The sequence below is a fragment of the Panthera leo genome, chromosome E1 (genome assembly GCF_018350215.1).
Source record: "Panthera leo isolate Ple1 chromosome E1, P.leo_Ple1_pat1.1, whole genome shotgun sequence".
Classification (NCBI taxonomy): domain Eukaryota; kingdom Metazoa; phylum Chordata; class Mammalia; order Carnivora; family Felidae; genus Panthera; species Panthera leo.
The window spans coordinates 4845787-4873587 of record NC_056692.1 but is presented as its reverse complement, the minus strand read 5'-3'; the positions used below and the strand labels follow the sequence as shown (position 1 = coordinate 4873587).

Genomic DNA, 27801 nt, shown 5'->3' with positions numbered 1-27801 from the left:
GCTAAAAGAAGGCCAGGAGCACGTGCTCCTGATTTGAAGTGATAAAGATGCCTTAGAACAGCAAAAATGATGAGGCCTATGGATGTGTAAATGAGCCTGGGGAAGACTAATCAGAGGGTAAATTACACAACAACAACAAAAAAAAGGACTGTAAAACAAGCAAGGGGAGGACAGCGAATATTTCGGTGTCTTTAGTTCATAAGAAATTCATGAGCAATGCGCAGGGAAATTTTGTTGGTTTTGGGGGTGGGAAAGAATTGTAAATATGTAGAATATGTAAATACCTTTTATAATAAAAGCCCATGAAGATAAACGAGGCTGTCTGCAGAAAAGCTGTGAGCTGTGTAAGATGCTAACAGAACTGTCATCACTAAGAAATTACCATAATGCTTACAGGGCACTCAAAGTTCCTAGAGCTTGGGAAAGAAATGCATAAATACTAATCAGAAAATGCACACAGACAGAGGCCTCTTTCTCTCTCCGCCTCTCACTCTGCGTTCTCTTTTTTCCTCTAATGTGAGGAAGGTAGCTTTGGGGAACAGGCAGGGTGGTTGGACCTACAGGGTTCAAACATGACCTTCCACCACCCAGGAGCAGCACTGACTCCAGCTACTTCCGTTTTGACCTCAAACGTTCTAACTGATGAAGTTCTGCTTTCCAGCTCATCCCTTAACTCGGGCAACAGACCCTGCGGACAAAGAGTCCCCAGATGGGGATCGAACCACCCCCTCAAACCATAAGGACCTTCCTGAGCCAGCAAGACCCTGCATGAGACCCCAACACAGGGTTCCACCTGACCTGCACTGCCACCTGCTGGCACACACCGACCCTCGCCCTACATTTTCCTTCCGTAAGCCTAGAAGTTTTTCTGGCACTTCGGAGACAGCGTTTGAGACGCTGGTCCGCTGTCTTGCCGGTGTTGGCCTCACTGAAACAAATTCCTTTCTTGTTTCGCCACCAGTGGTCGCCCTGCCTTTGGATTTTGTCAGCGGCGAGTGACCGAATCTGGTCTGTGTGGGGGCCCCGGAGCCGTGTGCCATCTTGGGCAAATCATCCAGTCGTTCTGAGACTCGCTTTCCCCATCTGTGAAATGGGGACACAGCACCTTCCTTGGCCACGCCTTCGGGAGAATCTAAAGGTGGGGGTAGTAAGGCTAAAGTAGTGCCACGTCCTTACCCAGCGAGCGGCCGCCAGCGGCCACTCGACACCTGGGGGGGGTGTTTGGGGAAAGAAACCGGCGCAGGACAAAGTGGGTTTCAGGGGAAGCCCACCCACCGCTGCCCCGTTGCAAGCCCCGCCCCAGCCCCGCTGCCCCGCCCCCAGCCTCTGTCCGGGACGCCCCACCTCTAGGCCCCGACACCACATCCTCACCACGCCCCGAAGCCCCGCCCCCGGCCTGCCCCGCGCCGCCCCTAAGCCTTCACGCCTGGCTCCGTCCCCGACGCCCCGCCCCCACCTCCGCACCACGCCCGCCCCTAAGCCCCGACGCCCCGCCCCGCCCCGCCCCTGAAGCCCGACGCCCCGCCCCCGGCCCGCCCAGACCCTTGGCCCCGAGCGGATGGCGCCTGCAGCGGGACGCTGGGCCCCCGGCCTGTGGCGGGCCTGCAACGGGCTCATGGCCGCCTTCTTCGCGCTGGCGGCCTTGGTGCAGGTCAGCGCCCCGGCTCCCTGCGGCGGGCGGGTTCCCGGCACGCGGTGTGGACTGACGGGGCCGCAGGGTCGGGGGTCACGCCCCGGAGCCCCCGCCCCTGTCCCAGCGGAAAGCCAGGCGCGTTCCCGTGACCGCCCGCCCGCGTCCCGGAGCGGGGACCCAGCGCGGTTGAGGGCCCGGGAGAACCGTCTGGGGCGCGGGTACCCCTCAGGTCTGCCTTGGGACCCCCGATAAGGGCTTTCCTTATTCCTCAGACGGGGGCGCCCACAACACCGGTACTGTGTGCGCAGTGTGTGCGGCCCCCTTGCGGCGCTCAGCCAGAAGCCCCTGCGACCCCGCCCTCCGCTAGACTCTGTCCCCGCCGCCTGGCGCCGCGCCTGGCACCTAACAGGACTGGGACGCATCGAGGAGCAGACCGGATACGGGAGTGGGGCACGGGCCGTGCCTGCTAATGCCAGACGTCCTGTCTTTCCAGGTGAACGATCCAGATGCAGAACTGTGGATGGTGAGTAAAAGCTGCTTCCTGCGTCCCAAAGAACCGTGGAGCCGTGCACGAAACACACAGGCTTGTTACCCATTTTGTCGCCCCTCCCGGCTCCATGTGCGGAAGAACTCAGAAATAAATTCTTTGTAAGCTCTTTTTCCTAAAGTGTCAGAGGGGAAGGGATCAGGGTAGTAATGTGTATGGGGGAGAGAACAAAGAATTTTCCAGACACAGGGGTCCTTACGGTAGTATTCCCTTTGCATAAAAATGGGCCAACTGAGGACACTTTTCTGAAGACACAGAGTAGACCTCCCAAGGTCAACTGAACCATTTCCCCCGTGAGTTTCTACCCAGACACTCCAACAAACATTTGACCAGAAAATGGCAGGCTTAGGGTCTGTGGTTCCTCTAATTCAGTGAGTTATATTTATAAAGAGTAATCCGAGCCCATAAAATCTACAGGATACATCTAACCAATGCTCTGGCTGAACTGTTCGGAGGAGGGAGAGACCGTCCACACGTTTCCTGAAATGTCGGGATCTTGCCCAGTTTCTTTCAAAACGGATACGCAAGACTGCAGTATTGCCAGCCAACATGACTTTTGGCCTTGGAAGAATATTAGCAACAAATGGAAGTGTTTGGATTTGTAATGTGAAATCCCAGCCAGTCTTTTTAGTGCAGTGGAACTCCTTCTGATTGATAGTGCTTATTGTCCAGATTCACATGCTCTCGCATCAAATCAAACTGCCTCTTCCTCAGCACGCGGGGCCATGTCCTGGGTTCCAAATATTACTTCCCTGCAGGCGACTCTCCAACACCCAGCTTAATGGTGAATTTGCAAAAGACTGCTAGATCTTTCCACCTGTATATCACACTGGCTCCTCAAACACCCCGAGGTCCTGCCCAGCATCTTTCCCTACAAAGCCCCCTCCTCCTCCTGACTCACCCATTTCTATCAACAGCTGAATCGTCCTCCGGGTCATCCTTGCTCCAAACCACATCTCAGTCCCTTACTACCACCTTTGAGAGCCTTTCAGAAAACAAAACGAAGAACAAAGCAATCCAACAGCGCCCCGTGTAGGTCCGACCGCTTATCTGTACAGTCTCTGTATGTCACCTCTCACTTCACGCTTAGATGACATAACACCAACAGACAGCATGTCCCCGCAGACAGCCCTCCTTGCCAGGTTAGCCCTCCATCACCCCACGTGGACTCCTGTAATAGCTTCCCAATTCTTGGAGCTGCCTCTGATCTCTTCCGCTTCCCACGTATCGCTTCCTGCTTCAGAAACTTCCCTCGCTCCCCAAGATCCCTGAGTTACAACTCCCCAGGCTGGCACTCAACGCCCACCGCAGGATGGCTCCAACCCACCTTCCCAGCCTGGTCTCGGAAGCCCGATCCACCTGTAAAACTTACTGTGCCTTGCCCCTGGGATTTGTGTGTGTCGTGCTCAAGCTTCAAAGTCTATCTCAAATGCTACGTCACTCAAGTCTCTCTCCCTCTTTCCCATAGGTTCTAACCGTCCTTCCTTCAAACCTTTAACACTAACCCATTCTGCTTTACATTTAAGTTGGTTCGGTACATGCCAGCTCCTGGGAGAACAGGGACCACTTACTCCTTCTTCTTGGTATTCCTCAGGCAACCTAACAGAGCCTTCCTATGGCAGTCCTTCTGTATTGACCGTTGAGTGAAAGAATGAATGGATGCAAACAGGAACCAGTACTACGTCACTGGGCCTTGGGGGCTTGTACCTCACACCTGACTCACTTCCACGTCCCCTACTTCATCTTGTTCACGGAGGACTCCTGTATCAGGATGCATATAGGAGCAGATAACAGAACATCTGCCTAGCATCAGGTTATAAGAGTAGAGTATCTCACTTAACAAGAAGTCCAGAGGGAGCTGCTTAGCGGTTAACAACGTGATCAAAGACCCGGGCTTCCTTTCTTCTCTGCCATCTCCAATGTGTGGGTGATACATTCTCTCATGTTCACAGAATGGCTGCTGCAGCTCCAGACATCATCCCCAGACAAGGGCATCCCAAGTAGGAAGAAGTAAGGCAGGAGCAAAATGATTTTTCCTCCTGTGCTTTCTTCCCTTTTATTGGGGAGGAAATGTTTCCCAGGAAGCCCTTCAGACAGGCTGCTAGTCAGTGTGTGCATACCAACTTGGTTTATGGTCTGGGATCCATCCTGCTCGGTCAGCATCCGGGCATTATTGGTTGTTAAATGCTCTAGGTATCAGCCTTGCCCCTACAAGACTTCTTACTACATTTCATGGCGGGAGCATGATCACCCTAGCTGAAGAGGTTGGGAATATAAATTGGCTTTTTTGGCTTTCATAATGGCAGGTGGGCAAGGGAGAGAGACACTAAGAACAAATGCCATGGGGCGGAAATTACCCACGTAATTTTCTCTCTCTTTGCTAACAGGTGGTGTACATGATCCCTGCTGTGCTGACCTTGCTTGTTGGACTTAACCCCCTTGTCACGGGTACGAACCCTGGATTCTGCAGGGAGATACAGCAAATCAGATTTCTTGTAATAATGACGGACTCCCAGGAGAAACACGGGGCTGTCCAGGTCTTCTCATTTCTGATGATGAGAGGGGCTAATTGTAATCTAGATCACCCACACCATCTGCAGGCAAGTGTCACAAGGACCTGCCATACCAAGACGGTCTTTTACCAACTCGGAACCCAAGATCGCTTATGCCCGTGGGCAACAGTGGTTCTGCGGGTTAGCCCGTGAGAGAGAAGGGCGTCAGTCACCGCGCCGATTTCTAAAGCCACCAAGCTGATAGAAAATCAGCAACAAAGTGCTAAGTTGGTATCTCCAGAGTCAGTGGCAACCAGTGTCTATTATATGTTTACTCTTCATCAATTCTTCTTAACTCCGGTACCACTGCCGGGAATCACTTTCTTATTTGAACTCATTCAACCCCCGTGTATATGGGCGGCTACTCTATGTAGAGAAACGGTTTATAACATCCATACAAATGTCTAGGTTTTGCATTAATACGTATCACCCCCCCCAACCTCCCTCTGTCCTGTCGTAGTACCTACGACAATTTATTTCATGCTTTTTTATGTTTTCCCCCCACTAGGCTGTACGCCCCTTAAAAGTCGGACCATGTCTAGCCCATCTTTGCCCAAGCCCCGCTGAAATAAGGCCACGAATACGGTTTGGTACTTAATGCTTGTTGAGTGAATGGATGGCTGTAACACAGAGGCTTTATCATACATTTTGTAAACTGCTCCTTAGAATGAAAAAATATATATATGTATACACACACACACGAATATACATATATTTTTTTTTCATTTCACATACATATATAAAATCTGCCAGGGTACATATAAAGAAATTCCCTTAAAATATCCGGTCTATGTTGCCCACAAGCTACCTACTTCGATGCGGGCAAAACATAGTCGCTTCGCCTTTTACAGCCCCAAAAACTCAACGAACCTAGAGGCGGACAGTTTTATACCATAAAACCGTGTCTCATAACAAAAAAGAAATTACATTTTACTGTGTTTACTAACATTTTCTTACTAACAGGGACTGTTGGTCCTGACGGGTTATTCTTCACTGTCGTGAAAACAGCTCCTTTGCCAGTGAGTCCTCAGAGTTCTCAGGGCCTTAGAATAAAGACCAGTGGCTCCCAGCTGGATGGGGAAAACTCACGTCCCCTAGATGCACACGTTCCTCGTACAGGCGCTGGGAACTCTTGTCCGCATCTTTAAGGTGCAGTGGTTTGGGCTCCATTAGTTGCCGGCAAGGAAAAAGCTGAACTCAAACGGGCTGTGAGCTCGAACGGAGACGTACTGGGGTACGTGACTGAAAGAAACGCAGGGGTGGTGCTCGCTTCAGGCACTGGCTCAGAACTCTCGGCACCTGTCTGTTCCACCATGTGCCGATGGACTTCAGTCCAGGGCCCCTCGTGGTAGCCCGGCAGGTCAAAGTTCACTTCTTCCTGCCCGCTCAGTCCAACAGAAGATAGGACCTGCTTTCCCGATATCTCCACCGACGTCTCAGAATTGAGTTGTCGGCCCTGATTTGTCAGCTGTTCTTCTGGAGCCAAAGCACCACCACTAAAGGGATGAAATGCACTGAATAATCAAGCTAAGGTCCAGTTGTCTGGGACACACGGCCGGGGGGGTGTGGGAAGGGCAGATCCCCAAAGAAAATGAGGGTAGTCATCATAGAAAGGGCACATGTCCACTTAAGCTGATTATTACTGCTTTAACCTCTATGACATTCCCCAAAACAAAACTTAAAGAAACCCCAGCTTTTTTTTTTTTTTTTTTTTTAAGTAAGCTCCACTCCCAACGTGGGGCTCGAACTCAGGACCTTGAGATCAAGAGTCACACGCTCCACCCACTGAGCCAGCCAGGCACCACCCCAGCCTTTTCTGAACGCTTTACCTGAAAGACTATGGCAGAGCAGAGACAGAGAGGTCATGGTTTCCCTGGGATGTGATTCCATGACTGACAGTGTCAGAATATCTATTTTCAGGCAACATCATTTGGAAGAGTATCTCTGCTATACACACATTCCTGTGTATCGTGTGGGCTGTCGGCTTGGCGGGCCACCTCTGGCTTCATTCACAACAGAACGTCTTACATGAGGAAGAAGGCAGGTGAGCAGTGACCTTTGCTCTTTGGAAGGGGTGGGGTAGAACTGAGAAAGCTCCTGGTCCTCCGCAACCCCTGATCTGCACCACGATGACTCAGCTCCCTCAGCCACACCAGCAGGAGCAGGGAAGGTATCACCTCCTTGAGAGGAGCCTGGAGAAGCTGAAGGAATGATGGAGCCAGGATTCACAGCCAGCATTGCGTACCACATCCCGCAATCACTGCTGGAGGCCGTCAGCACATGGGTTAGGCAGTTGACCTCGGCTCCCTTATAATGGACGAGCCAAGGAAGCCGTACAGTTAAGAGTCTGGTCGAACAAGGCGAAAACTCCATCAGCATTCTGGTTTAGTTGTGGTTCTGGCCAAAATCTTACCTACAAGCGTGAGCAGCCACCTCAGAGGTCAGTATTTTAAGTCAACGTCTGTCAGCCTTGCCCTGCTAAGTCTCCTGTCATCTCCTCCCTTTGTCAAGGCCATCTGATCCGAACTTATCACCTCTTCCTTTGCTTCCTCCCACCCTTGACTCCTTGGCCTGTTGCATAGCCCTCTTCCCTTCCTGTCCATCCTACTGCTAACACCAAGAGTTAGAGACCTAGAAGTTACTCGTCCCTGGCAGGGTGCTTCTTTGCCATAGGCCTTAATCCCTGGAAAACCAGAGAGCAAATCAGGTTGGGCTGAATCACCTCCACCAACTTCAGGCCCATGAGTTACTTCCGGTAACTTCCGGAGTTACTTCTGGCTTCCGGTGATACCATGGCCAGCTATGACTGTCTTCTACTCTATGGAAAAGATGCTTTTAAGGCATATTTCTAGAAGCATCTACCCACCCCAAAATCATTAGTTGCCTCATACTACAAATCATTCCTCTCCACTAAGACGTGACCCATGCTCCTGCTGCACGTGCTTAATTATTTATTGATTTGAGCTCATCTTACCTAACATTGATCCCTCTAACACAGTGGTAAAGTGGTGCCTGTATGATCGATCTAGGATCGTTTCCCTGTTTGTACTCTAATCCTCCCCGTGACCTGAAGTGATTTCTGTGTTGTGCTGTTGTTCACTTAGAAGCTGAGGAGCAGTGATGGAGCTCACACCTGCCTCATAAGACGAAACCTGTGTTCATATAAGGCTTTAAATGGTCTGAAAGAAGTAACTGATGACTCATGGCCAGACTTGAAAATATTCTGTAGATGCTACGTATCTTGGGGGAAGGTCATCTAATAGCAGCAGCTGGTGGTCACGGAGAGAAAGGGACGATACACAGGTCATTTGCAGCTACTTCAAATATCTGAAATGTATGCTGTTTTTTAGGGAACTGTTTGGTCTGGTGATTATCACAGCATGGATGAGCCTATGTCACAGTTCATCAAAGTAAGTTTTCAACTCGTTAGCTAAAATCAGATGTCTTGAGGACACCCAGGTGTCTCAGTCGGTGGAGGGTCTGACTCTCGATTTCGGCTCAGGTCATGATTTCATAGTTCGTGGGATCAAGCCCCGCATCAGGCTCTGTGCTGACAGTGTGAAGCCTGCTTAGGATTCTCTCTCTCCCTCTTTTCCCCTCCCCCACTCGTGCACCCTCTCTCTCTCTCAAAATAGATTAACTTTAAAAAAATGAACAAGTCACTTCAAAAATATAAACTAGCAAAACTGACACGAGAAGAAATACTCCAGGACAATTCCATAACTATTAAAGAAACTCTAGACCAGATGCCCTAACTGGAGAATTCTACCTAATATTTAAGGAAAAAATAATGTCAGCCTTTAACACACTCCCAGAGAACAGAAAAAGATGAAACACTTTACAATTCATGTTATGAGGACAGAATAACCTTGATGCCAAAACTTAGCAAGAACATTAAAAAAAAAAGAGAGAGAGAAGAAAAGAAATTACCCAGCAGCCTCACTCACAACCACAGATTAGAAAATCCTAAATAAAGCACCAGTAAATAAAATCCTGCAATATGTCACCCAACCACCCTCTTGGGTCCATTCTATGAACACGGTTTGACATTCAAAAACCAACCAGTGTTCTCTATCATGTTAACAGAATAAAAGAATAAATAAACTCTCTTCTCAATCTATACAGAAAGGATACCTGGTAAAATTCACCGTCCATCCACAAGAGGTCTTAGGAAACAGGTGTAGAAAGGAACTAAAGCTGACCAATGGGATCTACACCAAAGCCTGATACTCAGTGGCCAGCAGTTGCAAACTTGCCTTCTGAGATCAGGAAAAGGTGAGGTTAGCCACCATTACGACTTCCGCTCAACACTGTTCAAGCTAGTATCATAGCCAGTCCGATAAGGCAAGAAAAAAATTAGAGGCACAACGACTAGAAAAGAAAAACATTCGCTATCCGTGGGTAACGTGATTGTGTACACAAAAAATCAAAAAGAATCTGAAAAGTCGTTAGAGTGAGTTTATTAGCATGATTGCTGCCCACTAGGTGAATGTACTCAAATCAACAAGTCGCGGAAAATGGTGAAAACAAAGTTAACCATAAATAAGAACATCGAGAAATCAACTCCCTAGGAATAAATCTAGAAAGAGATAGGCAAAAGCTCTACAAATAAATCGACAAAACACTGTGGGAGAGATTAAAGAAGACCTAAGCAAGTGGAGGGATAAACCTGTACTGGGAAAAGGGTAAGACTAATGAAAGAGTAAATCTAGAAACAGGTCCATCCACGCACAGGTAGACCCTTGACTCCTGACCTCGTGGCCGTACAGGTGCAGCAAAGAAAGGCAGACTTGTCAGCAAATCCTGCTGGCTCAACGGAATGCCCATGTGGCCAAACTTTCCCCACCTGACTTTCATAAACAGCCGTTCCAGGTGGATTACAAATCTAATGTGAGAAACAAAACAGTAAGCCTTTTAGAGAAGATAACCCCAAATCTCCAAGACCTTGGGGAGGAAAAGTTTTCTTAAACAGAATACAGAAATCATTAGGAAAAGATCGATTGTCACACTGCCTAATTAATCAGTGACTTCAGTTCCTCAAAAGACATCATTATAGGAGTGGGAAAACCTATTTGCAACATATATAAACAACAAAGATGTGCACTAAGAATAAAGAACTCCTGGGGTGCCTGGGTGGCTCAGTTGGTTAAGCTTCCAACTTCGGCTCAGGTCATGACCTCATGGTTGGTGGTTTTGAGCCCAACCTGGGGTTCTGTGGTGACAGCTCAGCCTGGAGCCTGCTATGTCTCTCTCTCTCTGTCCCTCCACACCTCATGCTCTCTCTCTCAAAAATAAATAAACATTTTATAAAAGGTAAAAAATAAAAAAAAGAACTCCCACAAATCAATAAGCTATATGCCAATAAAAATTAAGAAAAAGTCCTATAAAAATGTGTTCACCAAATTCAACCTTGATATTTGTTTCCAAAGCAATCCATAAATGTTATTGGATTTTTACTGATAATCATTCCTGTGTGTCTTTATAGGAATCCAGTTGGTGGAAGAATTCAGTTGGCTACTGCCATTGTAATCGCTCTCTTCCCATTTCTCTCTTGGGTCTACATATACATAAACAAGGAGATGCGGTCCTCCTGGCCAACTCACTGCAAGACAGTACTTTAAATGAAGCCAAGAATCCCATTATTAAAATGAGTGTTGTCAATCAATGTTTTATAAACATGCTTGTAACAAGCCAATTTCCTAGGAACTTCAGGTAATCTCAGCTAATATTAGAGGTAATTAAAAAAAAATGCCAAGAACTTTCTGAGGATGTCTACGGTACGGCATAGAGTTGCATGGAACTGGTAAGAGAGGGGTCTGATATTCGATTGGGTCCCCGTAGAGTAGAGAAGGCCACAGAACAAAGTGAAGAGATATAAATTCTGACTCAGCTTACCCCTGTCTATATGACTTGGGCAAATATATACACCTCCTGGCGGATATGTCTTCATCTGTAAAACAGGATTAAAACCAGATCCCCTACTTACTTAATACAGTTGCCGGGATTAAAGTGGATAATATGAGAGCCTCCAAAATTACCAAGTGCTTATAAGGGGCTTACAGGTGATTCAAACAGAAGAAAACAGGGTTTCGGTGGAATGATAGAAACAGAGATTCAAGAGAGGGCTGTGCCCCCGAAATGAACTCATTATACTGGACCCGTGCAATGCAGTGAGCTCAATGATGCCCAAGGAACGAGCACATCTTGGAAAGAGAGAGTTAGGTAGAATAAAGGAATTTGGGACCAGAAGGAAACGGAATATTCACTACATGGTAAATGAGAAGTATGACCAAAATCGGTATTTTTTTAAATCAATGTCAAAGGTAACCCTGGGGAGAAGACCATCTGGGAGCTGTAGTCTCCAACGTGGCGACTTATGTTACCATAACCGTGGTGCGCGCACACACGACGTGGTAACGTGACCGCAGTGCGCGCACACACACGTGACACGGTGACATCACCGCCGTACATACAAACGTCACGTAACATGCTAACATAACCATAAGATGTAGCACTGAGCACTTGTAATGTGGCTACACTGAGGAAGTAAAATTCTACATTTTTCACTTTAATTTTATAACATGTCGATTCAGTTATTAGAAAAGTTAGAAATGTGTCTGCAACGCTTGTTTTAAGTGTGTTTGGAACAACATGGTTATGTGAATCTGCTTAATTCCAGTTTTTATATCTAAATATAGATGAAGTATTAACAGTGAAAATGTGGCGTCCCAATGGAGGGGTTGCTTGTATAAAACACACACTGGATTTTAAAGACATAGTACAAAAGGAATATAAAATATTCTCATATTGATTACATGTTGAAATATTTTAGCCGTATTTGCGTTAATATAAAATATATCATTAAAATTTGTCATCTGTTTCTATTTTACTTTTTGAAGCGTGAATGCTTTTATTTTTATTTTTTTTTTTTTAATTTTTTTTTTTAACGTTTATTTATTTTTGAGACAGAGCATGAACGGAGGAGGGTCAGAGAGAGGGAGACACAGAATCTGAAAGAGGCTCCAGGCTCTGAGCAGTCAGCACAGAGCCCGATGCGGGGCTCGAACTCACATACCGCGAGATCGTGACCTGAGCCGAAGTCGGACGCTTAACCGACTGAGCCACCCAGGCGCCCCGAAGCGTGAATGCTTTTAAATTACTTAAATGGCTCACATCGTATTTCTGTTGGCTGGCAATTTTGGGGGGTCAGCATCAAGCTCTGGGGTCAAAATACCGTCTCATGACATTTAGGAAGTATTTCACTCAAAAGAATATTAGTACCAATCATGTATCAGGAGAGTGGAAATAAGTCTGTCCATTTGTCTACTTTTATAGCCTTTAACACAATATTAAGGATTCTATAAATACTTGTTAAAGGAGGCACGTATGTTTTGTGTTTGGTTTACACAGTGGTCACTGGACAAGCGAAATTCTCTTTTCAAGGTTTAGATGAGGGAAAAGGGAAAAAGAAAATCTTGTCAAGTGTAAGCAACCGACGTGAAATTTATTTCAAGGTCGATAAAACACACATAAAGGATTTCAGTCCAGTGCACACTTAGTTCGCATGAGATTGATGGTTTTTACACCCCTTTTCATGTCACTACCAAAGTTACACAGGAAGAAGTGGATTTGTTTGCAAAGCCTGTATAGGATCTATCATCCAAGGAATGCCTGCTTTTGTGCTTAAAAGACCGTAATGTTCCAGCTTTTTAAAAAAGAAGTGACGTTCAAAATACACTTTCACCGTATCTGCGGCCCCCGTGTCACTGTGAATTCTGTGAATACACGCGGCTCCTTTGAGATCTCTCAGCACAGAAAACTTCTGGTAGGAGTGCTGCCTTCGGAAAGGCACTGAGATTGTTGTGAACTCTTTCTCCGCTGAGTTTAAGCAAGCTTAACGTTTCTATTATCAGAGCCCCTGCCTTCCCGCCCATCTTTTCTCTTCCCCATCAGCCTCTCCTCCTGCGAGGACTGAGAGGCACCTGTAACCACACTTCCCCAGCTCAGAAACCCGACAAGCTCACTTCTAACTCCGGGCTCGTCATTCAAGACTTCACAGCATGGCCCTCGCCGGTCCTCTGCCTTCGCGATTTCTTGCCATAACCCCAGGCACCTTTCGGGGAGTCTACACAGCATTACTTGCCACTCAACTCAGCGTGCCCTTTAACCTCTGCTGATGCTCTTCTGCCTAACACCCCATCAAGACCCTTTTCCTCCTTCTTCAAGTCCTCCCTAATCCCGTGAAACAAAAGCGAACCACCCCTCCGCTCCACATTCCTAGGCCTCTCTTCACACATTTGTATCTACGGATGGTAAAGTCGGTGAATGCAGGGAGCGCATTACAGTCACCCCTCTGGTGGGCCGAATAACGGCCCCCGAAGATCACCCGGTCCGACCCCCAGAGCCTGGGACTGTTACCTTGCATCACAAAGTAGACTGTGCACACATGATTAAGTTAAGGGTCTTGAGGTGGGGAGACGATCCTGGATCGGCCAGGGGGTGCCTCCCCGTCATCCCAGCCATCCCGATGAGAGAGAGGGAGGCAGAGGGAGGCAGAGGGAGGCTTGAAGAGGCTGCACTGGTGGCTCTGAGAATGGAGGCTCTAGAAGCTGGGATACAGATTCTGCCGCAGAGACCCCCGAGGGGGCGCGGCCCTGACAACAACTTGAGCTTGGCCCAGGGAATGTGGTTTCAGACTTCCGACCTCCAGAAACGTCAGATACGCGCAATCTAAGCCACCAACGTGGGGGTAATTTGCCACAGCAGCCATAGAACACGAACACACCCCTCGCCCCCGGAGCCCAGGTGCTCGGCAGGTGCACTCAGGCTGACTAGTATCGGTATCTTCTCGCTTGATGTTTCTTTAGGCCCTGACTCAAACTTGCTCCCAGCTTCAACGGTCCCGTTCGCCATCTAGTAAATGTTTCCACAAAGAAAACTTAGCGCGTGGGACAGCCGAGTCAACGTGCCCCATTCGTCTACACAGGGAGCGGAGAGTAAACTCAATCCCCCCTGCAGTCTCACACAGCACTAGCTGCTGCCCAGAGGGGCCACACCAGCAGGTGCACGGCTGTGCCGGCCCTTGATCCCGCTTTACTCAGAATCACGAGGGGACCGCGTGACTTCTCCGGAGGCCTTTCTCACGGCCTCGCGTGGAAGGGACCACACATTCACCCGTGAGACAACTTACTTTGTTTACAGGACAGGAATACAAGCCAATAAATGTACAAATATGTTGGGTATTCTGAGAAAAAAAAGTCCAAAGCTCATTCACACAGCAGGATACACAGAGTTTACCTGAGCTTATTTTATTATTACGAACGTTAAGTTACATGGTTAATACATGAATATATCCTCCTTGGTAAAAAAAAAAAAAAAAAAAAAAAAAAAAAAAAATTCCAGATCAGGCTAAATGAGGTCTGTCTTGAGGACTCGACCACCCCCCTCAGTCTCTGCCCTGGTTTATTCACGCCACCTGCATTCATTCTGTGTCCAGTTCTCAGCACCAGATCTGTTATCCAAAAACGACAGGTCAGAGTATCTCGGGAGCTGACGCGCCCCGAGGCCACAGATCCGTTTCGTCGTGCAAAGAGAATACGAAGCAAGGAGACTGAGGGCTCTGGGGGGGGGAGGGGGGGGAGATGAACAAAAACACAAAGCTCAGCCGTGCTCTCTCTCTCTCCAAAGGCAAACGAGATGGAACGCAGTGAGCCAGACTAACACCGGAAGGCGTTCTCCCTCTTATAATTCATGATCCTGTCCGGAACCCTGCCCCTCCCTTTCAACATCATCTTGTCAGGGTAGACATAAACGGTGCCAAAAGCCTGGCTGTCCGGCGCCGTCTCTATGACCCCTTCTAGGTTGACGTGGTGCACACCGAAAGGATCCTCGGAGTAGCCACCATCGTGAGTGTGACCGGCGAAGAAACACACGACACACCTGTGGGACCAAATGACGGCCAGCGCGTCTCTGTAATTCCAGGCCAGGCACACACTGTCAGAGGCCTCTGGGTAAATGGGAAGATGGCCTGTTAGTTAAAGAGAAGAAGAGTTATGAGCCGAGTAGGAAATGTCTCTTTCATCAAAAGAAATGGCTAAAAGCTAGTACTCACGGGGAAGGGAAAAAAAAAAAAACAAAAAACACGTTGCTACTTCTTCCAGATGGACTAAGGCCAGAGAAAATCCACATACGCGAAGAACTGGCTAATCTACAGCCACATCTGTGCAGCGTAGACACAGGGAGGCAGTCCGCATACACGGGGAGAGGCCAGAACCCCTGGCTCCCTACGCCCAGAGCGTCTGAAGACGCACAGACATGGAGAAACCCTGAGGGCGTCCGCAGAAGTCAGGCGGATGCTGTGCGGGAATCCGTCTCGCCATTTCCTCAGACATGAGCGGCAGAGACGCAGAAAGAGGTACTCCTAAATGTAACAACAGTTCAGGGATGGGTCAACGGGTCATAGGTCACTTACACAGACACTCAGTGCGTTAAAATGGATGCACGCCACTGTAAACACCTCCACGAGATCAAGGCAGTCGGAGCCATTTAACGGAGGCGAAAAGTGAGGTAAAGCAGGGACTATTTATCCTAGGTCCCACAGGAGGTGCATGGAGGGAGAGCCAGGAGAGTCTCGAATTCCTGAACACACGTGAGGCCACCCCGTCTGTCGGTCTGCAGCGTGGGCACAACAGCTCACTTGGCTTTGCTTCTTCCCCTTACGTCACTTTCCTTTTCTGTTCCTTAAACTGTTGTTTTTATTCTGACATTTATTCTGAATTTTTGTTCTGTTTTGTTTCTATTTAGTTTGTACTATGGAGGATTAATAGCTCCCTAAAGTCAGAGCCAAAGGCGTCCAAAGAATTTACGAGTGTGCCCACGCACGACACACGCCCACTCCTGAGGCCGTGCTAAGGGCTCAGGGTCCAGAGAGGCCGGGTGACTTTCCAGATCGAGAGACCTGGAAACACGTGACCCAGGGACCGTCTCCCCATCCCGGAGGCCCCAGGCTGCCAGAACCTCACCAGTCCTCCTCTTCTTCCTCCCTGCTCCACAGACGTTTCCATGAATTCTCACTCCCCGCTTCTTCCTGGGAGCGCCTGAACACTCGGTCCCTGGGTCCCTTCTCCACTCGCGCCTGATGCCTTGGCGATCCAGGAATCCACAGTTGTGACCGTCACGGGCACCTTCCAAGTCCCTCGTGGTTACATCCCGCCCGGACTCCCCACCGCGAATGTCAGACTCAAACAGCCAAACTGCTTCCTCAGCATCTCCACTGAGTCTAGCGGCCTCTGAAACTTCACGCTTCCAAACCCCAACTGCTGAATCCTCCACCCAGAACCCCGTCCTGCTGCGGTGTCCCCACCAGATCTCGGCCACCAGCCGCGCCAGCCTTCCAAGACGCAGGCCAAATGGCCTGTGGGTACCCAAAATCAAAGCGAAGGAGCACAGAAAAACGAAAGCCAAGGGCTATCAGCCATTTTAAACTTTGCCACAGAGAACCTGAGCACTCAGTTGTTAAAGGTTCGTTCATCCGGTTTCTCAGCTTACGGCAACAGGCAGAAACCTGAGAGACGCTAACGGAGACAGGTGCCCTGAAGTAAAAAGACAAGGGGGAAAGGAGGCTGGGGTGGGCTTTAGTCCCTGCCAAAACCACACGCTGAAAACCACACCAAAAGAACCACGTTGCTTCATTTCTCTGTTTCCTGATCTTTGACACTGGCAGGTTTGCCGGCACGACCCGTAGGTCCCTTTCCGCGCCAGTGTCCTCGGAAGTGACAGGGCCGGCCTGGCAGCGGGAAGCTGAACAGAGACAAGTCAACAATGAGACCAGCTACGGAGGAGTCAGGGAGTGTCGCGTCGCACCAATGACCCCGGGGCACCTTGTGTCCTCCCAGCCTGGAAGGACACTTGATCTAACGGTAGCCCCAACAGCCCTGCTCCCTCTACGTGTTTTCCCACGGTGCAGGATCACCAAGTAAAAACCACACTTAGAGACATACGCGTTTCTATCGCCAGCTGTCAGACTAGCCCGTCGTTTTCGAGGGGTTTTCGTGGCCATGATTCCATGTGATGCAACACTCAGAGAATCGGTCTGAAGGTTCCACGTTTACCCAGTCACACAGCTCACGCAAACACCCGTGCACGGAACGGCGTCCCGTCCCTGCGGCCCCGAGCATGGTCTTCTCAGCCACTGCGCCGCATCAATTCTACAGCGAGGATCAAAACTCAGACCCCAGACCAAGGACACCAGCCATACGCCAAGTCCAAATTCAGTTCTGTGTGTGTGCGCACACCTGCACCTCAGGTTCCTACAACCTACGACGACAGCAGTTCTGTAGAAGATGACTCTAAGCAGAAGCCTCGTAAATCTTATCTCCTTGCAGTGACGCGGCAGACGCAGCTCCAGATGTGAAGTACTGACCGCCACGTGCGTCTGTCACACCTGACACCCCAACGCTCGACAGCCGATGCCTCCATCCAGCGGCCACAGTGCCTGACCGGCTGAGGTCTTGTTGGGGGGGGGCGGTCCTGGACCGAATTTCGCACTCAGATGTTACAGTTGACGGTCAACAAAGGTTTGAACTGTACGGGTCCACTTATACACAGATTTTTACAGGACTGTGAACGTGCCTTCTCTTCCTTATGACTCCCTTAATGACATTTTCTTTCCGCTAGCTCACTTATTGTAAGAATACAGTGCAGGATGCACGTAACAGACAAAATATGTGTCAGCCAACGGTTTACGTTACCCGTAAGGCTCCCAGCCAACAGGAGGCCACGTGTAGTTTAAGCTTCTAGGGAGTCACAAGTTACACGTGGATTTTCGACTGTGCAGGGGGCGGCACCCCATCCCCTATGTCGTTCAAGAGTCAACTGTGCTACGTAAACTGATCCCCCGTGCTGAAATTCTACTTTGAAACCTAAAAGGCCGACTCCCAGGCACTAACATGTGGCAACATGTTTTTGTTATTTTACAGTTCTTTCCTGGCTCGGCTGTAAACGTCAATCTTATACTCAGGTTCTCGGGGGGGGGGGGGGGGGGGGTGGGAAATGGAAGCATTCATTTCACAGCAAGAGGACATCACAACCGAAATAACTACCAGTGCACTTTCGACCTAACTCTCCCCTCCTCCACGACGCTGGTGCAATCGAGGAACTGAAATACTTACTCACAATCACCACCTTTTCCTGGTTTGTGTCCGAGAAGGTGAGGACTTCGTTCAACCAGTTCAGCTGCTCTTGGCTGAATCCTCCATTGAACTGGACAAACTGGGGCTCAGACAGTCCTGAAATGAATGAGGTACGTTAGACCCATCAACGGCCAGTTTCCCCCTCATTTGGGCACTCGAACTCGGCTAACGTGGGGACACTTGCACCTTTCCTGAGGAATGTTGGGCAGCGGCTGACTTAAAACGGGGAGCCACGAGGCACAGGGCAAAGTACGGATGAGGCGCGCTGCACATGCTCCTCTTATTCCCTCACTGGCCTCTTCCTGTGTCCTGATGCCCAAGGCTCCCTCTGCCGGGCACCTTCCCATCTGTCCCCCACTCCGTCCCCAACACTCTGCCCACCCCGTGCTTCCCAAGGACAACTCCTTCCAACCGTCCAGGTTTCCGCTTCCATGTTTTTCTCTCTGGAGAGGCCATCTCTGACCACTGAAGCTAAAACAGTACGCGATCCTTTTCTTTAACATCCTATGTGATTTTCTCGGTAGGATCTATCACCGTGGAAGTAATTTCATTTGTTTCATTTATTCCCGGTCCCGCCCACCGTGTCTCTCGTTTCCTCCACTCAATCCACTAAAAAGAAAGGGGATGCTGTCAGCATGGCTTATGGCTCTGACTAGCTAGCCCTAGAAAAAGGGCCTGGCCCAGAAGAGACATTCAGACATCCGTGAAACGCATCTTCAACTGACTGCAACCAATGCACGTGCCATGGGGCTTGTGAGAAATCCTGACCCCGAACGACGGCGACGATATACTTTTACCTTAACCGTCCATCTTCCTGCTGAATAAAAGGTGGCTGAAGAATTTAAAGACAATGTATTAGATTCTCAGCTCAAAGGAATAATTCACCTTGAGGACTATTCAATTCCGAGTTTGGATTGTGACCCTTCAGTATCTTCAGACACTGCTGGTATTTTGCAGAGGACTGATCCACGCCCAAGACGCTCAAGTCGTAAGCATCCAGTAAAATGAACCGGAATTGAGGGAACGGCACAAAATGATAAGCATAGTAGTTCTCTGAAGGCACGGTCTCGGGATGGTGCACAATCTGGTCTTCCAGAAACTTTGTGTTAAGTTTAGAATTTGTTAAGTAGTTTCTGCTGAAGTTATAGAACTCGTGGTTCCCCCATGTATGATGAACGGGAACTTTAAGCATCTGGAATGTGTTCATAACAAGTTCCAGCGACTTTTCAGAGGCTTTATACTGCGCGTTATATCCGTCAATGATGTCTCCAAGCTGAAGTACACAGCGGGGCGGGCTGCCTTCTGTATTCCAGTGCTCGATAGCACCTTGTAAGTGGAGCAGACTGTGTCTGTAGTATCGCCGTCTGTTTCCTTGGAAATTATAGCCATCTTCTAAGTCAGCATACTGAATATCTGCTATAACTCCAAAAGAGAAGAGAAATTCTGAAGTCTCACTCAGTGGTCCAGGACCGGGCTTATCATCCATAACCTCCACACGGCTTTCTAAAACAATCAAATAAAACAAAATAAAGTAAAAAAGATATCCGCGTTATAAACATCTTAGTCTTCTGAATGGGCTGAAGAGAATGGTGAAGTGAACGTTAAGAGTTAACCTGCCGGGCAGCATGGCAGAGAGAAAAGTGCAGGGGTCTTAGAGTCAAACGGTCTTGGGTCCAAACTAACCGTCTTTGACACGGTTCCTTTCCCTCATCATAAAATACATGATCATCTCTATTCTTCACTAAGAGTAACAGTTAACAGAAGGGTATTATCCTATCATGAACAGGCATTCTAATTCCAGGCAAGTCAGATTCACATCCGACAGAATGTGTCATTTTACAGAGACACACGCACACTTTCTTCCACAAAAACCAAAATAATTCTATCAAAATGCCAGAACTCGGGGCGCCTGGGTGGCTCAGTCGGTTAAGCGTCCGACTTCAGCTCAGGTCACGATCTCACGGTCTGTGAGTTCGAGCCCCACGTCGGGCTCTGGGCTGACGGCTCAGAGCCTGGAGCCTGTTTCCGATTCTGTGTCTCCCTCTCTCTCTGCCCCTCCCCCGTTCATGCTCTGTCTCTCTGTCTCAAAAACAAATAAACGTTAAAAAAAAAAAAAACAAACAAAAAAACAAAAAAAAACCAAAATGCCAGAACTCTTTTTTTCAGAAAGTTGTATATTACACTCATTCATTGCACTCGATATGTTAGATTCCCCCTCTAGGTTATTTTTGTGTCAGGCTGAATCTTTTCTTTGGTGGCCACACCACTTGAAATAACTTTCTCGTATTTTACACCTGGAATAACAGGGAGAGGAAATAAAGGTATGAGAGGAATCATTTTAAACAAACAAAATCCAGCACAAAAACTGTAATATTGATGTGACTATCTCCATTTCTGAGAAAACGCTCCTGGTTCTTCAATAGTTGGATTCTAATCTGAACCAGTTTTCAACCTGACGATTAAGTAGCCTGGCCCCACAACCAAAATGGGAACTACATAATCTTTTCTTCTTACATGTGATCTGTGCCCTCCCTCACTAGCCAACAAGGGATTTAGACCTGAAAAGCTATGATTTTATTAGATTGTTTATAACCTAAATTTAGAATCATTTGTAACACCTTAAAAGAGCCAAGAACACTAAAAATTAAAATAAAAATCAGGGGCGCCTGGGGGACTCAGTCAGTTAAGCGTCCGAATTCAGCTCAGGTCATGTTTTCACAGTCCGTGAGCTCAAGCCCCACTCTGTGCTCTTGCTCTGGAGCCTGGCGCCTGCCTGCTTTGGATTCTGTGTCTCCTCTCTCTCTGCCCCTCCCCCGCTCACACTCTGTGTGTGTGTGTGTGTGTGTGTGTGTGTGTGTGTGTGTGTCTCAAAAGTAAACATTAATTTTTTTTTTTTTTGTAAATCAAAGGCTATGGTCCTAAGTCTATTCTTATTCTTATTGACTATTCTCATTCTAAGTCTGCAGTAATAAACTGCGCTGTGATATCTAAGTTTATTAAGGCCTAGTTGTTTCTAAAACAACAAATCCATTTGGAATTTCTAAAATTACTTTCAGACTCCTGGTCCCACTATGGCTACTGGGTCCTTTGAACCATCTACAATAGGTGAAGTCTTAGTCGACAGATCGCTGCTGTCAGATGTGAAGGGGACCCTCCGCAGTCGGCAAAAGGGCGGGACTTCAATGTGGCTTGAGGACGACGGGACTTTATTCCGAAACTGGCGTTCACGAAGGACACGATTCTACCTGACCCACCCAATGGGAGCTTCCGCTACTTTCTTCCTTATTCTGGTTGGTGGAACTCTAGCCCTAACACAGGCAAAGCAGCACTAGAAAGATGGCAATCCTGAAAACTGGCTTGGTGTCCTTACACTTTTTTTTTCTTCTCACGTGCTCATTGCTTCCTGCAGTCCTCATCTGAAAATCCCAGTAGATAGCAAGGCAGTCAGTATGTGTGGGGGGTGAGTCAGATCATCTCATTTGAAAGGTGAAGAACTCAGATACAAAAAATCTACAACTCCTCCAAATCTGATGACAATCTGTAGTCATACTAGGTTTCAAATATTTGTGACTCCAAGTACGGATTAACGGAAGAATCCAACCAGAAGGTAAGTGAGTAAAGGTATCCCTGGAGCGTTATTACCAAAGCTTCAGAGAAAACGATTTCTGGGAACGCTGTTCTCCCTTGCCAGAAAAGCCTCTTTGTTTTTGTGTTTACGCTCAGAAGTTTTCAGGTGATGACTGGTATGGTGGATCTCCTAGAGGGAGCTTTTAGTCCCAATTAATTTGATCTTCTCCAGAGACAGCTATCATTTTTGCCTGCCTACCCAGTATTCATTTCCTGTTCTTGTGGTTAACAGCACGCCCGTCTCTTTAGACATCTACACAAACCCTCACTCTCAGCGCACGTGGTGTGGCCTTCCCTTGCTGGCTGTGGAAGCGTCCCTCTGGTCGGTCAGGGGCAAGCACGTGACCCAGGCCGAGTTAGCCAGCACCAGCTGCGTGCGGGACTGTTGCTGGAGTTACCAGCCCAACTACCAGAACTATGGTGCAAGGCTGACGGCGAAGACTGGAGCTGCTGGGGAAGGCGACCTGAGAAGAAACCCAACCCAGATGGGAGCAGACCGGAATGATGGAAAGAAGTCAAGTTCCTGGAAACATTAGTTGAATGCCTGGACCCACCTGTCCCTGCTTGATCGTTTCGTTCTATCAGCCATTAAATTCTCCTCTCAGTAAAGCCAAACGGAACTGGCTCTAAGGTCCCATCAGATACACCTTCCACTGGAATACAGTTTAGAGAGACTCAAGGGCAAACTAAGATTTGCCAACCTCTTAAGGAAAATTAAGCAGTGTGCAGAGAAGCAGCAGGGGCCACACACTTGGAAACAGTAGCATGTTCTGAGGTAGAAAGGAGACGTGTAATGTCAAAGACGTAGAGCTTTTAAAAACAAGGCTGGGGCGCCTGGGTGGCTCAGTCGGCTAAGCATCCGACTCTTGATCCCAGCTCAGGTCTTGATCTCAGGGCCATGAGTTCGAGCCCCGCACTGGGCTCTGCGCTGGGCGTGAAGTCTGCTTAAAAAAAAAGAAAAGAGGGGCGCCTGGGTGGCTCAGTCGGTTAAGCGGCCGACTTCAGCTCAGGTCAAGATCTCGCGGTCCGTGAGTTCCAGCCCCGCGTCGGGCTCTGGGCTGATGGCTCAGAGCCTGGAGCCTGCTTCCGATTCTGTGTCTCCCTCTCTCTCTGCCCCTCCCCCATTCATGCTCTGTCTCTCTCTGTCTCAAAAATAAATAAAACGTTAAAAAAAATTTAAAAGAAAAAAGAAAAGAAAACAAGGCTAAAGACAGGGAAATACCATTTTATGAAATAAAGAAATTATTTTGAAAAACAGAAATGAAAATTGCTACTGCAATCTGTTAGGAGAAAGGCATGAAGCAGGGGGTAGGGGCCAGGCCACATGCAGGGAAGGACTGTTAGGGTCAGAGGTGAGTAAGGCGGGTCAAAAAGAAGAACCCTGAGTGGGCAGGGACTGACCCAAGAAACTAATTCAACGTCTTTTACAGTCTGGCCCTACAAGATGCCTGGAGCTCAGAAAGACTGCTCCTGGTGGACAGAGAGATAAAAAGCTCACACGCCTCCGGTAGGGAAACTAGGAATTACTAAACACACCAAAGGCATGAAAGTGTTTCAGAGTGGCCTCCATGGCCTCCGTCCTCCGCCAGATACACACAGAAGTGGGTGAGTACAGGGTAACTGCTGAAGTGAGTAATGGGCACGGGAGGTTTACTCTCTCTACTTTTCTGCGTGTTTCTAAATGTCTGTAAGGTTTTTTGAGAGGATTTGTAGAGAAGATCAAGTCTAGACGGATTAGAAGACCTAAGGAAATAATGTGCTCTTGAAAAGAAAGGAAAATCCCAAGTTTCAAGTGGGACTTTGTTCTCAAAGTCTGGACCGCACACCACTATATGTGACATTACCGACGTTTTAGTTACCGGGCAGCAGGATGGCTGCTGAAGGCTCTAGAACTGAAGACCTGGAAGTGAACTGTAGGCCCAGTTTTTCCCGGAGCGAGATAACCCTCATCAGCACTTGTGAGATTCAACTCACTTATAATGCACGGCAATCCACCTTGTAAATCACAAAGTACTGCACGCTATTTTTTAATTATCTATCAGGAAATACATCTGCCTAGTGAACCTCAAAATAACCAAACTACTGCAGCTTTTTATAGATCAGAATACGGTAGAAAACTCTACCAGGTTTTCAAAAACTTTATTAGTAAATTCCTACAAAAACTCCTTCCAATAGTCATGGTGCATGATACACAGGCAGCATTTTGTGAAAACCTCCTTAGGCATGAATGATTTTTAAGAACAGGAAGAAACGGGCACCTGGTGGCTCAGTCAGTTAAGCATCTGACTTTCGCTCAGGTCATGATCTCACAGTCCATGGGTTCAAGCCCCGCGCCAGGCCCTGTGCTGACAGCTCAGAGCCTGGAGCCTGTGCAGATTCTGTGTCTCCCTCTCTCTCTGCCCCTTCCCCACTCGTGCTCTGTCTCTCAAAACTGAATAAACGTTAAAAATTAAAAAAAAAAAAAAAAAAAAAAGAAAGAAAAAGAGAGAGGAAGATGCCAATGTGAAAGGGCTACATACCATAGGACTCCAAAGATATGACATTCTGGGAAAGCAGGACCATGGAGACAGTAACGAGATCAGTGGTTGCCAGGGGTCAAAGGGGAAAGAGGGATGAACAGGTGGAGCACAGAAGATTTTAGGGCAGTGAAGCTATTCTGTATGCTACCATATCAGAGAATACCTGTCATTATTTATTTGTCAAAATCCAGGGAATATACAACACCAAGACTGAATCCTAATGCAAACTATAAACACTAATTATGATGTGTCAAGGTAGGCTCATCATTTGTAGAACTCTAGGGACACCTGGGTGGCTCAGTTCGTTAAGCATCCGACTTGTGCTCAGGTCATGATCTCACAGTTCGTGAGTTCAAGCCCCGCGTCGGGCTCTGTGCTGACAGCTCAGAGCCTAGAGCCTGCTTTGGATTCTGTGTCTCCCTCTCTCTCTCTGCCCCTCCTCCGCTTGTGCATGCACACGCTCGCTCTCTCTCTCTCTCTCTCTCAAAAATAAATAAGCATTAAAAAATTTTTAAAAATCAGGAAGAAATATCTCAGAGATGCTTATTTTCTGGAAACTTGCTACAAGATGATACGAATAAAACTTCAGTAATAAGACGGGCAGAAGGGTGAAGCTCCAGGTCGAAGTTCCCTCAAGCATCTATGATGAACTTGCGCATGAAGACGGCCCTACGCTATTGTCAAAGGAAACCAAAGCAGTGGGCAAAGAAGTCCAGGTATTAAGAAGGAGAGACCGGCAAGGGGAACCACTGTGATAGAGACACTCAGAGGCTAAGCCAGAAGCATCTTAGGGAAGAAGGCAGGTGCAGTCAGCAAAGTTTTTATATGCAGAGCCCATGGGATGGGTGGCTGTGGAAAGAAAAGGCGGGGGGGGGGGGGGGGGGGGGGGGGGGGGGGTGAGCAGTCTGAGCATTTAATTGTGCTAAATATTACAGTAACAGAAAAGCTGAGGCTGGAAAGGTTTGTGGCTAGGCACATGGGGCAGGAATCTGGACCTGAGATGAAGTGAACAAGTTACAGTGCTGGGAGCTATGGGGGATGAGCTTAGGAACCCCCCCCCCCCACCCCCGGGCTTACGCCAATGGGTTAACAATGCTTAAAGAAATACAAAGCCATTAAAACACTCAAACCTGAGTTTGGGTAAACCAGATTGGCACCCCGAGGATAAGGAGGCACAAAGGTGCCAGGACTAGGGAGGTGCAAAGGCACCCCAAAATAGAGAGGGGGTGCAGAGCCCCCAGAATAGAGAGGGAGGGGCAAAGTCCTGAAATAGAAACGGTGCAAAGGTGCCCAGTACACCGGTATATGAAATAAACAAGATTAGATATTCAAGGTGGAAGCACCCCAGTTCAGTCCTATGGCAGAAGCTGCTTTCACAGGGGGATAGGGCCAGGTTAGGTAAATTGGACAATGGACCCCATGCTGCAGGCAAAGCAGCCTGGAGCATAGACGGTTAACAAAAGAAAAGGTGCCTTGTCAACCCTGAGGTTATTCCTCCTACCTGTCTCATCCCCTAGGCTAGCTAAGATAAACAGAGGTCCTGCCTCCTGTCTGCTGTAAACAACCTTCAGCCCGACTTCCCAGCGCCTGGATTTTGTTTTGTATTAACCCAAACCCCCATCCCCGAATATCCTTAAGACCCCCTTTCCCTCACGTCCACAAGTTAACATTCACAGATTCATTGTCCCTTTGTGCACGTCCATCACCACATTTATAAGCCTTCTGATCCTAATAAAAACGGGGAAGACCTTTGTTCGGGGCTCTTATCTTTTCCCAGATATTAGCCATCTCTCACTTTAATCCTGTGTCCGCTCTTTTGCTGGCCAAAAGAGAACTTTAGACTTAGAGTCAATGACAGGGAGCCACACAAAGTCAGGCTAGTCCTGTCCTAGTCAAGACAGCCTAACGTTAGGTCAAGCACAAAATCTGATCAGCCTGGTGGCTACTGATAGAACAAACGTTAGATGATATTATCTAGGTCCCGTCTCCTTCAAAAACAGTATCTAACTGAAAGGGGAAAACTCATTTGCTGATCTCCATGGTTTAAAAGTCGTAATAAAAGCGACAGGTTTACACCAGAAAACTTCTTAGGGATCTTTTAACACTAGAGTTTCACGGGTCCATAAAATCAGGTTTAGAAGTGTGATGAGCAATTCATCCCACATGTATTTTTAAAACACCTACTTTGAGTCAAGAATGGTTTTACAAATGAGTATTTTATTTAATATTATAAATGTAATAAGAAATAGTTGTAGGGGCCCCTGGGTGGCTCAGTCAGTTGAGTGTCGACTTTGGCTCAGGTCATGATCTCACAGCTCGTGAGTTTGAGCCCCCGCCAAACCGCTACTGTCAGCACAGAGCCTGCTTCGGAGTCTCTGGCTCCCTCTCTCTCTCTGCCCCTCCCCTGCTCATGCTGTCTTTCTCAAAAATAAATAATAAAAATAAATAATTTTTTTTACTTAAAAAAAAAAGTTGTAAAAAATGCTTTGGTAAACAAACTAAGAATAAAGCTATTGAAGGAATCACTTTGGCAAACACAATTTAACAGACCAGCTAAAAATAACACTGAATTTTAAGCTGTATGATCGACATACTTAACATACAAAGGAGCAATTAGAAAAGATAACAATAATTTTGTGTGCTCCTTGCCTGAGTTAGCAAGCTGTTACTGAATCTTTTTGGCAATTTGTGGGAAAACTCCTTGGGCAAACAAATACACAGAAATAAGACGATTAAAAAAAAAAAAAAAAGTTACCCAAGGGCAATCTCAGAACAGAAAATTTTACTTTGAAAATGATCTTAAGTGCACCATGTACTTGGAGCGGAACTTCCAGAAAATCCCAGTTCGACTCCAGAAGCAAGAAACTCAGGCATCACCGGGCTCCAACTTGACCGTCCTGAGCCAGTGGTGCGGGCTCGAGGACACAGCCTGCCCCAGTCCCCCAATCACTGGGACACGAGCTGCTTCTGCTCACTGGAAGCTCGCTGACAAAGGCCACGCGGGAGTGTGACCTGAAGTTAAGGAAGAGAATTGGGCATTTTCCAGTGTTTTGCCAATCCAGTGGGGTGGGGAGGCGTCAAGAGTGCAGACGCGAAGAGATTAAGAAGGCGAAGAGGGTGTGAGGGTGTGTGTGTGTGCGCGCGCAAGCTGTACCTCCGCGAGCATGGGAGGCGCAGGGATGCTCCGTGCCGTGAACGCGGGCTGCCCCCCAAGGCAGGGGGTCCCAGGTGAGGGCCTCACCCGCCAGGCTGAACCCGGGAACCGAAGCGGGGAGGGGCGTCGGCGAGAGCACCCTGGGACGCCGGGGCCCAGCGGGCTGAGCCAGAGCCGTGGCTCCCAGAGAGGTGACATCGCGGCGAGGGGACGACTGCGGGCGCCCGGCACTCCTACCCCACCGCGGCCGCCCCAATTACCCCGACAGGTCCGCCTCCACACTGGGGGCGCAGCGCAGTCAGAGCCCAGCGGCTCCCCGCCGGCGTCCAGGAGGACCGGGGCTCTGCGGGCGGTGACTGCCGCCACGCCCCCGCCGCGCGGCCCGGACGCCGCCGCAGCCTCCCACCCCCGGTCGGTCGGCCGCCCGCCCGCGCCGCGAAGCCCCCGCCCAGCCCCGGCCGGACCCGCCTCCAGCCGCAAGGAACCACCTACCGCGCGGCGGGTCCGCGGCCAAGTCCTCCCGGGCTACCGGCTCGGCAACCTCGCCACCAACGAGCGGAGCGGAAAGAGCGGCCCCCT

General features: G+C 48.5%; 2 protein-coding genes across 7 annotated transcripts in view; one reads left to right on the top strand and one right to left on the bottom strand.

The window, feature by feature from the left end:
• Positions 1–27773, bottom strand: part of ADPRM (ADP-ribose/CDP-alcohol diphosphatase, manganese dependent) — a 35845-nt gene extending 8072 nt beyond the window's left edge. The window contains exons 1-5 of one of the 6 annotated variants that reach the window (XM_042914845.1): positions 27223–27436; positions 26855–27080; positions 18808–19425; positions 17902–18018; positions 14116–14759 (exon numbers count right to left, since the gene is read on the bottom strand). In XM_042914845.1, coding sequence (XP_042770779.1) covers positions 14449–14759; positions 17902–18018; positions 18808–19408 — 1029 coding nt within the window. In that variant the 5' untranslated portion in view covers positions 19409–19425; positions 26855–27080; positions 27223–27436 and the 3' untranslated portion in view covers positions 14116–14448. Of the gene's footprint in view, positions 1–14115; positions 14760–17901; positions 18019–18807; positions 19426–26854; positions 27081–27222; positions 27437–27714 lie in introns of those variants that run through there. The other 5 variants (XM_042914846.1, XM_042914843.1, XM_042914848.1 and 2 more) reach the window with 5 other exon arrangements.
• Positions 1559–11570, top strand: TMEM220 (transmembrane protein 220). The gene is made up of 6 exons (XM_042914849.1): positions 1559–1651; positions 2127–2156; positions 4568–4628; positions 6653–6776; positions 8083–8142; positions 10218–11570. Exons 1-6 carry the CDS (start codon positions 1559–1561, stop codon positions 10351–10353), a joined length of 504 nt encoding a protein of 167 aa, XP_042770783.1. The 3' UTR covers positions 10354–11570.
• Positions 27774–27801: the final 28 nt, after the last annotated feature.

Bases quoted from the DNA above. Each gene is read 5' to 3' on its own strand.
- TMEM220 (XM_042914849.1), top strand. From the start codon at position 1,559: ATGGCGCCTGCAGCGGGACGCTGGGCCCCCGGCCTGTGGCGGGCCTGC. The intron at 1,652-2,126 runs GTCAGCGCCCCG...CTGTCTTTCCAG, and splicing joins CGCTGGCGGCCTTGGTGCAG to GTGAACGATCCAGATGCAGA. The intron at 8,143-10,217 runs GTAAGTTTTCAA...GTGTCTTTATAG, and splicing joins CTATGTCACAGTTCATCAAA to GAATCCAGTTGGTGGAAGAA.